The 12,597-nt window shown below is 51.0% G+C and overlaps 1 protein-coding gene across 2 annotated transcripts in view; it reads right to left on the bottom strand.

Moving 5' to 3' along the window:
- The window catches only part of LOC144611782 (cyclin-dependent kinase-like 1), a 52,110-nt gene extending 39,770 nt beyond the window's left edge, over positions 1–12,340 (bottom strand). For both annotated transcript variants that reach the window (XM_078431032.1, XM_078431031.1), the window contains exon 1: positions 12,072–12,340. In XM_078431032.1, coding sequence (XP_078287158.1) covers positions 12,072–12,239 — 168 coding nt within the window. In that variant the 5' untranslated portion in view covers positions 12,240–12,340. The remainder of the gene's footprint in view (positions 1–12,071) is intronic.
- Positions 12,341–12,597: the final 257 nt, after the last annotated feature.

Raw genomic sequence — 12,597 nt, 5'->3', positions numbered from 1 at the left:
CACGACTACTTCCCACTGATCTTAGTTTCCATTGACACTCTAGGCCCGGGGGCCGCTGTAGGCCCGGACACTGTAGGCTAACGGAGTGTGTTCGGGGAGCACGCGAAAGGGAGAACTGGGAATGGGGAGGGATGGAGAGAGAGGGAAAGCAAGTTAGAGAAGTCTGAAGAAGGGTCAAGACCCGAAGCGCCACCCATTCCTTCTCTCCACAGATGCTGCCTGACTCGCTGAGTTACTCCAGCATTATGTGTCTACCGCACAGAACTATTGTTGTGTGTGTAGGATGGAACTGCAGATGCCGGTTTAAACCAAAGATAGACACAAAAAGCTGGAGTAACTTAGAGGATCAGGTAACATCTCAGGAGAAAAGAAATAGGTGACGTCTCGGGTCGAAACCCTTCTTAGACCCGTGACCGCGTGGGTTTTCTCCGGGTGCTCCAGTTTCGTCCCACACGCCAATGACATGCAGGTTGGTACGTAAATTGGCTTGGTATAATAATAATAATAATCCATTTATTTTATATAGCGCCTTATCGGGTGCTCAAAGCGCTTTACAAAAACAATTAACATAGAAACAAACAGACAAACTATCCTGACGGAAAAGCGGCGAATACACAACGCCAGCGTCCTCTCACGTCAGGGTCCGGCAGTAGACATTAAAAAGCACAAGACACACAGACATAATTTTTTACACAAACAGCCATCACAGTGATTGCTCTAGGCATACCCTCACTGTGATGGAAGGCAAAGTCTTATCTCCTCCTCGTTCTTCTCCCGTGGTACCACGAGGTGATCGAGGCTCCCAACTTTTTGAAGCCCCCACCGGGCGATGGAAAGTCCCAGGGCCGAGCCGAGCAGGCCGATGAAGGTCCTGAGCCCCCACCGGGCGATGGAAAGTGCCGCGGCCGAGCCACGCAGGGTGATGAAGGGCCTGCGAGCGGGTCGATCGTACCTCGCGCTTCGGGGCGGTTGAAGCTGCTACGGCTGGAGCTCCCGAAAGCCGGTCACCAGCCAGGGACCTGCGAACTCCCGATGTTGCGGTCTGCAGGGCCCTCGGCCGAAGCCTCCGAGATGGTAAGTCCAGGCCCTGCGACCGGAGTCTTTGAGGTCGATCCCAGCTGGAGGCCGCCGACTCCACGATGTTAGGCCGTAGCGCGAACGGAGATACAACACGGTAAAGGTCGCATCTCCGTTGAGGAGGAGATTTGAAAAAAGGTTTCCCCCAACCCCCCCACCACCCCCCCACATACACAGAGTTAAAAATAAAACAAAACGTACATTTAACGACGACAATGACAAAAAAACAACAACAACAAAAAACCAGAGAGACTGCCGGTGAGCCGCAGCTGCAGAACACAGCCACGCCCCCTTATTTGAGTATGAGTGTAAATTGTCCCTAGGACAATTGTGTAGGATAGTGTTAGTGTGCGGGGATCGCTGGTCGGCGCGGACTGGGTGGGCGAAGGGCCTGTTTCCGCGCTGTATCTCTAAATCTAAACCAAACTAAAGACTTATAGAAACAGGCCACACATCAGTCTGAAGAAGGGTCTCGACCCGAAACGTCACCCGTTCCTTCTCTCCGGAGCTGCTGCCTGACCCGCTGAGTTCCTCCAGCATTTTGTGTCTATCTTCGGTATAAACCAGCGTCTGCAGTTCCTTCGTACACACTGGAGAATGTACGTAAGGGGTGGATAGGGTTGCCAACTTCCTCGCTCCCAAATACGGGACAGGGTGACGTCACCGCCCCGCGCCCCGCGCCCCACGCCCCGCGCCCTTTGTCACCCTTTGTCCCTTATTGGGGAGTGAGGAAGTTGGCAACCCTACTAATATGGGGCCATGGGGCCAACTAATTCAGCCCAAAATATACGGGATGTCCCGGCTAATACGGGACAGTTGGCGACCCTCGCTGGATGCCACAGGTGGCAACGTAAAGGAAGACGTGGAGCACAGGGCACACGACAAAACTTCCTTCCCGCACACAAGGCTGTTCTGCTCATTGTGTGTGTAGCAGCACCTTGTTAAAGATTTCTAAAGCACTGTTTCCACGAAGGCCCTTCCAAGATGGTGACAGGACATGGCGGCACTTTCTGTACTGGTTTAGCTTAGAGCTTAGAGAGACCGCGTGGAGACAGGCCATTCGGCCCTCCGAGTGCACACTGACCAGCGATCGTACTATCCTACACATGAGGCACAATTTACAATTTTTACTGAAGCCAATTAACCGACAAACCTGCACGTCTTGGGAGTGTCATCAAAAATATTTATTCAAATATTAAAATAATATTTACAATACAGTAAAACCAAACCAGAACCCACCACCATAATGCAAGACAAACAATAGACTATTATTCAACTATCTTACACTCTTTGTCAAGGGCGGTCACGGTGGCGCAGCGGTAGAGTTGCCGCCTTACAGCGAATGCAGCGCCGGAGACTCAGGTTCGATCCTGACGATGGGCGCTGTCTGTACGGGGTTTGTACGTTCTCCCCGTGACCTGCGTGGGTTTTCTCCGAGATCTCCGGTTTCCTCCCACACTCCAAAGACGTGCAGGTTTGTAGGTTAATTGACTGGGTAAATGTAAAAATTGTCCCTAGTGGGTGTGTGGGGTAGTGTCAGTGTGCGGGGATCGCTGGGCGGCGCGGACTCGGTGGGCCGAAGGGCCTGTTTCCGCGCTGTATCTCTAAATCTAAAAAATCTAAATCAAGGATGCATTCCACCTCCCGCTGTGCCTCAAGAAGGGTCTCGGCCCGAAACGTCACCCATTCCTTCTCTCCCGAGATGCTGCCCGACCCGCTGAGTTACTCCGGCATTTTGTGCCTACCTTCGATTTAAACAAGCACCTGCAGTTTATTTCCTGTCCTCGGCCCTAGTCTCTCCCCTCCGCATGGGGTGTCCAAAGATGAGGAACGTCTTTGGAGCGTGGGAGCAAACCGGAGCTCCCGGAGAAAACCCACGTGGTCACGGAGAGAACGTACAAACTCCATACAGACAACACCCGTGGACGGGATGGAACCCGGGTCTCTGGCGCTGTGAGGTGGCAATTCTACCGCTGCACCATCGTGGTCCCAGAAGACGACCTACTATCATTCGATACAATCACCCCCATCTTTTCAATCTCTGCTTCATTTGCAAATGTGACTCTATTCTGCACTGGGTTATTTTTCTCTTGGTTCTTCCTGTTATACTTGTGTAGGTATTGATTGAATTTCCTGTGTGGTATTTTCTGACTTAATTATATAGAGCGCAAAGAAAGGCTGTGTCTCAGTTTACGTGACATTAATTAAACCTGTTCCAATACCCAAGTAATTATCTGATTCGTGTAGGAAAGAACTGCAGATGCTGGTTTAAATCGAAGGTAGACACAAAATGCTGGAGTAACTCAGCGGGTCAGGCAGCATCTCGGGAGAGAAGGAATGGGTGACGTTTCGGGTCGAGACCCTTCTTCAGACTGATGTCAGGGGTGGGGGCTGCAAGGTAAGAGATTAGTTCAAGGAGCAGAATTAGGTCATTCGGCCCATCAAGCCTATACTCCACCATTCAATCATGGCTGATCTGTCTTTATCTCAGAAGGCAGCGGAGGCCAATTCTCTGGATGCTTTCAAGAGAGAGCTCTTAAAGATAGAGGAGTCAGGGGGCATGGGGAGAAGGCAGGAACAGGGTACTGATTGTGGATGATCAGCCATGATCACATTGAGTGGCGGTGCTGGCTCGAAGGGCCAAATGGCCTCCTCCTGCACCTATTGTCTATTGTCTCTCTCAACTCCATTCAAGCTTGGTCCAAAACCAGATCCAAATGCTGAATTCCAGCGTTGATTGCTTTAGATACGGTGACCAGGTCAGAGCTGGTCAGTCAACATGCATCAAAGAGAAACCCAACAATGGTTGGTAGACGCAACATGCTGGAGTAACTCAGCGGGTCAATAGACAATAGACAATAGACAATAGGTGCAGGAGGAGGTCATTCGACCCTTCGAGCCAGCACCGCCATTCAATGTGATCATGGCTGATCATTCTCAATCAGTACCCCGTTCCTGCCCTCTCCCCATACCCCCTGACTCCGCTATCCTTAAGAGCTCTATCTAGCTCTCTCTTGAATGCATTCAGAGAATTGGCCTCCACTGCCTTCTGAGGCAGAGAATTCCACAGATTCACAACTCTCTGACTGAAAAGGTTTTTCTCTCCCGAGATGCTGCCTGACCCGCTGAGTTATTCCAGCATTTTGTGTCCACCTTCGATTTTACCAGCATCTGCAGTTTTTTCCTACCAACAATGGTTGGCCTTATTCCACGCAAAGGAAGGTGACTGCACTTGTTGAAGTCGATTATCCCAGCCCCAGCACTGAGGGTCTTCAGAGACTCCATGGGGCCGGGTGTCCGAGACCCCCGTGGGGCAGTCTCCAAGATGCCACCATCGTCAGCCGCTTCATCCATGATCTCCCTTCCATCTACATGTCAGAAGTGGGCGCATGTAGCTAGGTGCTAGGGGTTGCCAACTATCTCACTCCCAAATAAGGGACAAGGTGACGTCACCGCCCCGCGCCACACGTGACCTCACCCAGCCAGCGGCCACGTGCTCCCGCTCCACCAAATGGCGACCGCCCGGGCCGGGAGGCGGGTTGCTATGCAACCTCCAGTTGGCGTCGCCCGGGCCTCCGGGCCTACAGTGTCCGGGCCAACAGTGTCCGGACCTACAGTGTCCGGGCCTACAACGTCCGGGCCTACAGCGCCCCCCGGCCCTAGAATGGGCCAAGGGCGGTCCCGTACGGGACAAACCAATTTAGCCCAAAATACGGGATGTCCCGGCTAATACGGGACAGTTGGCAACCATATCTGGCCATGTTTCTGGCGCCGACAAAGTTTCAAAAGTTCTAAGTACAGTGTTATCTTCTCGCAGCGGTGAATAGACAATAGACAATAGGTGCAGGAGGAGGCCATTTGGCCCTTCGAGCCAGCACCGCCATTCAATGTGATCATGGCTGATCATTCTCAATCAGTACCCCGTTCCTGCCTTCTCCCCATACCCCCTGACTCCGCTATCCTTAAGAGCTCTATCTAACTCTCTCTTGAATGCATTCAGAGAATTGGCCTCCACTGCCTTCTGAGGCAGAGAATTCCACAGATTCACAACTCTCTGACTGAAAAAGTTTTTCCTCATCTCCGTTCTAGATGGCCTACCCCCTTATTCGTAAACTGTGGCCCCTGGTTCTGGACTCGCCCAACATTGGGAACATGTTTCCTGCCTCTAACGTGTCCAACCCCTTAATAATCTTATACGTTTCGATAAGATCTCCTCTCATCCTTCTACATTCCAGTGTATACAAGCTTAGTCGCTCCAGTCTTTCAACGTATGACAGTCCCGCCATTCCGGGAATTAACCTTGTAAACCTACGCTGCACACCCTCAATAGCAAGAATGTTCTACATCAAATTTGGAGACCAAAACTGCACACAGTACTCCAGGTGCGGTCTCACTAGGGCCCTGTACAACTGCAGAAGGACCTCTTTGCTCCTAGGTGAACCAGGTCTCTCGTTGCAAGTGGCCACAGGCAGACTTCCTCCAGGTCCCTCTTTGTTCTAGGCCCCCCCCCCATGCCGCGCCGGTATTTCTTCCCAGCACCTCCATAACCCCCCCCCTCTCCGCCCCGCCCCGTCCATCTTTGTTCTCGGCGGCCCATTCCACACTAGAATTGATCAGGAAAATAGTTGTGCTTCTGATTTTGCAAAGCCTCGAAGTCATTAACTGTTTAATATGCTGCCCTTTAAACCAGTTCAAAGGTTGGAACAATATTTTGTTTTGATTTGTCAAAACTGTGCTGCAATGTTTTAAATGTACGGTAGGTAGCGCAGCGGTAGAGTTGCTGCTTTACAGCGAATGCAGCGCCGGAGACTCAGGTTCGATCCTGACTTCGGGTGCTGTACTGTAAGGAGTTTGTACGTTCTCCCCGTGACCTGCGTGGGTTTTCTCCGAGATCTTCGGTTTCCTCCCACACTCCAAAGACGTACAGGTTTGTAGGTTAATTGACTGGGCAAATGTAAATATTGTCCCTAGTGGGTGTAGGATAGTGTTAATGTACGGGGATCGCTGGGCGGCGCGGACTTGGAGGGCCGAAAAGGCCTGTTTCCGCGCTATATATATATGATATGATATGATATGATGTAAATGTTTTATAAATTCTCACGGTTTAAATATTAAACGTTCAATTCTATTCGATATTCTTCAGGCAATGAAGCAGCCCGTGTCGGCCATGTTGGCATGCAGCAAGAACTAACCAGCATGCAACGAGGGCCGAGAGGTGGCAAGTGTTGGCCACTCTGTGGAGGTAACCTGTAACCTGTTTACGTGTATTTTGTTTTTTTTTATGACTGATGAGTGATGACTGTTGGTAAATTAATTTCCCTCCTGGGATAAATAAAGTTCTATCGTATCGTATCGTATCGTAGAGAGTACTATGTTCACATACAGGTAAGGTTGCCAACTTCCTCACTCCCAAATAAGGAACAAAAGGTGGCGTCACCGCCCCGCGCCCCAGGTGACCTCACCCAGCCAGCGGCCACGTGCTCCCGCTCCACCAATGGCAGCGCCAGGGCCACTGGGCCTACACTTTCCGGGCCTACAGTGTCCGGGCCTACAGTGTCCGGGCCTACAGTGTCCGGGCCTACAGTGTCCGGGCCTACAGTGTCCGGACCTACAGTGTCCGGGCCTACAGTGTCCGGGCCTACAGTGTCCGGGCCTACAGTGTCCAGGCCTACAGTGTCCGGGCCTACACTGTCCGGGCCTACAGTGTCCGGGCGTTCATTGTCCGGGCCTACACTGTCCGGGCCTGCAGTGTCCGGGCCTACACTGTCCGGGCCTACAGTGTCCGGGCGTTCACTGTCCGGGCCTACACTGTCCGGGCCTACAATATCCGGGCCTATGGTGTCCGGGCCTATAATAACCGGGCCTACAATGGGCTTATGTCACGGGCCTACAATCCGGCTTACAGCGCCCCACGTGCCTGATATGGGACAAGGGCGGTCCCTTACAGGACAAACCAATTTAGCCCAATATACAGGAAGTCCTGGCTAACGGGACAGTTGGCAAACCTACACATGGTATTCTGTTGTTCTGCTGCTAGTAGACAACTTTTGATTGTTCTATCTGGGACATATGACAAAAAAACACTCTTGACTCTTGAGTCTTGACCACCGGCCGTTGAGTAGCATAGTGCACCACCATTGTTGAGTCCTCAGCCATTAATAATCTCGATGTCTGGAGAACACGGACAGGTGACGTTTCAACAGGCAGTAGACACAAAAAGCTGGAGTAACTCAGTGGGACAGGCAGCATCTCTGGAGAGAAGGAATCAAGAAGGATCTCGAAAAGTCACCTGTCCATATTCTCCAGAGATGCTGCCTGCCCAGCCGAGTTACTCCAGTACTTTGTGTCCTTTTGTGTATTAACCAGCATCTGCAGTTCTTTGTTTCCACAATAATCTGGAGGTCCTCGTTCACCAGAAACTCAGGTGAACAGTTGTTATAAAATCAGATGAGAAGCCAGTGATCCCGTCATGAGTAAGTCAACGAAGGTAGACACCAAATGCTGGAGTAACTCAGCGGGACAGGCAGCATCTCTGGAGAGAAGGAACGGGTGACGTTTCGGGTCAAGACCCTTCTTCTGAAGAAGATGGTACCTGAGTTACTCCAGCATTTTGTGTCTATCTTCAGTTTAACAGTTGTACAGGGCTTTGGTGAGACCACACCTGGAGTATTGCGTACAGTTTTGGTCTCCTAATCTGAGGAAAGACATTCTTGCCATAGAGGGAGTACAGAGAAGGTTCACCAGATTGATTCCTGGGATGGCAGGACTTTCATATGAAGAAAGACTGGATAGACTCGGCTTGTACTCGCTGGAATTTAGAAGACTGAGGGGGGATCTTATAGAAACGTACAAAATTCTTAAGGGGTTGGACAGGCTAGATGCGGGAAGATTGTTCCCGATGTTGGGGAAGTCCAGAACAAGGGGTCACAGTTTAAGGATAAGGGGGAAGTCTTTTAGGACCGAGATGAGAACGTTTTTTTTCACACAGAGAGTTGTGAATCTGTGGAATTCTCTGCCACAGAAGGTAGTTGAGGCCAGTTCATTGGCTATATTTAAGAGGGAGTTAGATGTGGCCCTTGTGGCTAAAGGGATCAGGGGGTATGGAGAGAAGGCAGGTACGGGATACTGAGCTGGATGATCAGCCATGATCATATTGAATGGCGGTGCGTACAGGCTCGAAGGGCCGAATGGCCTCCTCCTGCACCTATTTTCTATATTTCTATGTTTCTAAACCAGCATCTGCAGTTCCTTCCTACACACGGGTAACTCATGGTCTGATCAAAGCCTCTTCCAACATCCAGCAGGTGTAAGTCAGGTGTGTGGTACACACACCTCCACCTGCCTCCGAGTGCAGTGTCAACAACACTCACGCACCCAGGACAATGCAGTCTCCTCAACTGGAGGCCCCTCTGGACCCAGTGGAGCAGGGTGCCAGCGCAAAGCAGTGATACACAAGCCGCCATTGCTCACCTTGGCTTCTCCGGCAGCTCATCCCAAACCCATGAGGCTTACTGCCCAGCAATGGCCAAAGCAACAGACTCCACCCTGAATATATCGCCTTCCTCCATCAGCAATGGGTCTACATTCCACAGACAATGGTGCCTCTCTCCCTCTCTCTCTCTCTCTCCCCCCTCCCTCCCCCTCCCTCTCTCCCCCTCCCTCCCCCCTCCCCCCCCACTTTCTCTCCCTCTCTTTCTCCGTCTTACTCTCTCTCCCTCTTTCCTCTCCCTCCCTCTCTCTTCCCCTTTTCTCTCCCCTCTCTCTCTCTCTCTCTCTCTCTCTCTCCCTCTCTCTCTCTCCCTCTCTCTCCCTCTTCCTCTCTCTCTCTCCCTCTTTCCTCTCCCTCCCTCCTTCTCTCTTCCCCTTTTCATTCCCCCCCTCTCTTTCTCTCTCCCTCTCTCTCTCTCCCCTCTCTCTCCCCCTCCCTCTCTGGGGCAGACAAAGTGATTGATGTCGACACATTCTGCCAAACCCGACTGCACATCCATCCCCCTTGGCAAGGACATTCCAAGTTGCTTTACTGGAGATTGATCAAATGCAGGAGCAAGGGGCAGCAATTTGCATTTGTAAACTACCTCCTATTTATTCAAATAAAAGACCACCCGTGCAAAGCTCCCGGCAACACCCTCACCCCAGCCCAAGATCAGACGCCAAATGCTGGAGTAACTCAGCAGGTCAGGCAGCATCTCAGGAGAGAAGGAATGGGTGACGTTTCGGGTCGAGACCCTTCTTCAGTCTGAAGAAGGGTCTCGACCCGAAACGTCACCCATTCCTTCTCTCCTGAGATGCTGCCTGACCTGCTGAGTTACTCCAGCATTTTGTGAATAAATACCTTCGATTTGTACCAGCATCAGCAGTTATTTTCTTATACTATATGTATTTGATGTCATTGCTGTTTCCGAAATCTCGTGGTACACAAATTGTCTATTTTACAGCCTAATGCACTTAGCAATATCATGGGAATTGTTAAAAGCATCCTATGCACCAACATTGTCATTTAGCTTACTTTAGAGATACAGAGCGGAAAAATAGCTATCCTACACACGCTAGGGGCAATTTGCAATTTATTTTACCAAGTCTATTAGCCTGCAAACCTGTACGCCTTTGGAGTGAAAAATATTCTGTGAAAATCTGTGGAATTCTCTGCCTCAGAAGGCAGTGGAGGCCAATTCTCTGAATGCATTCAAGAGAGAGCTAGATAGAGCTCTTAAGGATAGCGGAGTCAGGGGGTATGGGGAGAAGGCAGGAACGGGGTACTGATTGAGAATGATCAGCCATGATCACATTGAATGGCAGTGCTGGCTCGAAGGGCCGAATGGCCTCCTCCTGCACCTATTGTCTATTGTCTATATTCTTTTTTTTTAAAACTTTGATGACAAATAGTAGTCAGAGCAGTGTCAAAAACAACCAAATCTTGGGCACAGATGATGTTAGTTTAAAGTTTAAAGATACAGCATGGAAGCAGTCCCTTCGGCCCATCGAGTCCATGGCAACTCACCCACGTACACCAGTTCTATGTGAAGGTAGGAACTGCAGATGCTGGTTTAAATGGAGAGTGATTTGCACAAGCAGGTATAACAGGAGGAACCTAGAGGTTTCAGATGATGGAAGTAATCTGAGAAATATTTCAGAGCAATTCACAAAGAGGAGAAATTTACTGCGGCAGAAAGCAAATTGGAGGAACAGCTCCTCATATTTCGCTTGGGCAGCTTACTACTTAGTGGTGTGATTCATGATCTCTCTAACTTCAAGTGACCCTTGCTTTCTGTCTCTTGCACACCCCAGTTCTCTGACCAGTTTCACTGTCCTTCGGATTAATTTTACTGTCTGCCTCGTTGTCAACTTCCTCTCAACAATGATCCATTCTACCTTTCCTTGAACATCGTCTGCTTTGATCTGTCCTTTTCACACCTTCTCTTTCCCTCCCCTCTTTTCCTCTCCTCCTCTCCCTGTTTCACTAATTTCCTCGCCCTCTCTTCCTCCTCCCCTCTCCCCGTTTCCCCTGCCCCCCCCCCACTGTTTTCCTCCTCTCTCTCTCTTTCCTTCTCTCCCCTTTTCCTGTTTTCTTTTCACTGTTTTCCTCTCCCCCTCTTCCTCCCTTGTTTATCTCTCTCTGGCTCTCTCTCTCCCTCTCCCCCCCTCTCTCCTCCCTCTCCCCCTCTCTCTCCCCCTCTCTCCCTCCCTCTCCCTCCTCTCTCTCTCCCCCTCTCTCCCTCCCTCTCCCTCCTCTCTCTCTCCCCTCTCTCTCCCCCCCTCTCTCCCCCTCCCTTTCTTTCTCCCCCTCTCTCTCTCTCCCCCCTCTCTCCCTCCCTCTCCCCCCTCCCTCTCTCCCCTCTCTCCCTCTCTCCCTCTCCCCCTCTCTCTCTCTCTCCCTCTCTCTCTCTCTCCCTCTCTCCCCCTCCCTTTTCTCTCTCCCCTCTCTCTCCCTCTCTCTCTCCCTCTCTCCCCCTCCCTTTTCTCTCTCCCTCTCTCCACTCTACCTTTCCTTGAACATTGTCTGCTTTGATCTGTCCTTTTCACACCTCCCCCTTCTCTTTGTACCCTTCCATATCTCTACGTTCCCCCCCCCCCCCCCGCCCCGACACTCAGTCTGAAGAAGAGTCTCGACCCGAAACGTCACCCACCCATTCCTTCTCTCCAGAGATGCTGCCTGACCCGCTGAGTTACTCCAACATTGTGTGATACCTCAGTAAGAATTTGATTGTGCCTTCTGGGACAGATGACAACAAAAGACATATAGTATAAGAAAATAACTGCAGATGCTGGTACAAATCGATTTATTCACAAAATGCTGGAGTAACTCAGCAGGTCAGGCAGCATCTCAATAGACAATAGGTGCAGGAGGAGGCCATTCAGCCCTTCGAGCCAGCACCGCCATTCAATGCGATCATGGCTGATCACTCTCAATCAGTACCCCCGTTCCTGCCTTCTCCCCATACCCCCTCACTCCGCTATCCTTAAGAGCTCTATCCAGCTCTCTCTTGAAAGCATCCAACAACTAAATGTGTAGTTGTCTCATTTTACTACACATTTATGTGTATGTAACAAATAAAACGACTATTGACTATTGACCACTGCCTTCTGAGGCAGAGAATTCCACACCTTCACCACCCTCTGACTGAAAAAGTTCTTCCTCATCTCTGTTCTAAATGGCCTACCCCTTATTCTTAAACTGTGTGGCCCCTTGTTCTGGACTCCCCCAACATTGGGAACATGTCTCCTGCCTCTAACGTGTGCAATCCCCTAATTATCTTATATGTTTCAATAAGATCCTCCCCTCATCCTTCTAAATCCCAGTGTATACAAGCCCAGTCGCTCCAGCGGGAGAGAAGGAATGGGTGACGTTTCGGGTCAAGATTCTTCTTCAAACCTGAAACGTCACCCACCCATTCCTTCTCTCCAGAGATGCTGCCCGACCTGCTGAGTTACCTGACAACAGACCCCCACTCTTGACTCTGATCCTCTGATCCACAAACAGGTTAATGCCACCTCACCTTCAGCATCTGCACCTCCCTCGCTGCGATCTTCTTTATCTGAGGATCATCGTCGGACTCCATGTATTTCTTGACCGCCACGATGTGGCCCGTGTCCCTGTTCCTGCACCTGAACACCACCCCGTACGACCCCTCCCCGATCTTGCCCAACCTCTCGTACTTCTCCATCGCTCCGGGCAGGGTCTCAGCTTTCTCCCCCCCCTGACACGGACACGTCGGGCGGTGCCTGGCAGCGACCTCCACCTACCTCCACCTCACCTGGTGCTAAATGTCCCCACACCTGCTGTCTCCCTGCCACCCCCCCCCCTCCCCCCCGTGCCCGTGCCCGTGTGTGGAGAGTGGTTTACTCTCTCTCTCTCTCTCTCTCCCTCTCGTTAATGGATTTTCTCTCTATTACTCTCTCTCTCTCTCTCTCTCTCTTTAATGGATTTTCTCTCTACTACTCTCTCTCTCTCTCTCTCTCTCTCTCTCTCTCTCTCTCTCTCTCTCTAATGGATTTTCTCTCTATTACTCTCTCTCTCTCTCT

Source organism: Rhinoraja longicauda, chromosome 41, assembly GCF_053455715.1.
Source record: "Rhinoraja longicauda isolate Sanriku21f chromosome 41, sRhiLon1.1, whole genome shotgun sequence".
Lineage (NCBI taxonomy): Eukaryota > Metazoa > Chordata > Chondrichthyes > Rajiformes > Arhynchobatidae > Rhinoraja > Rhinoraja longicauda.
This window is presented reverse-complemented; position numbering and strand designations above follow the sequence as displayed.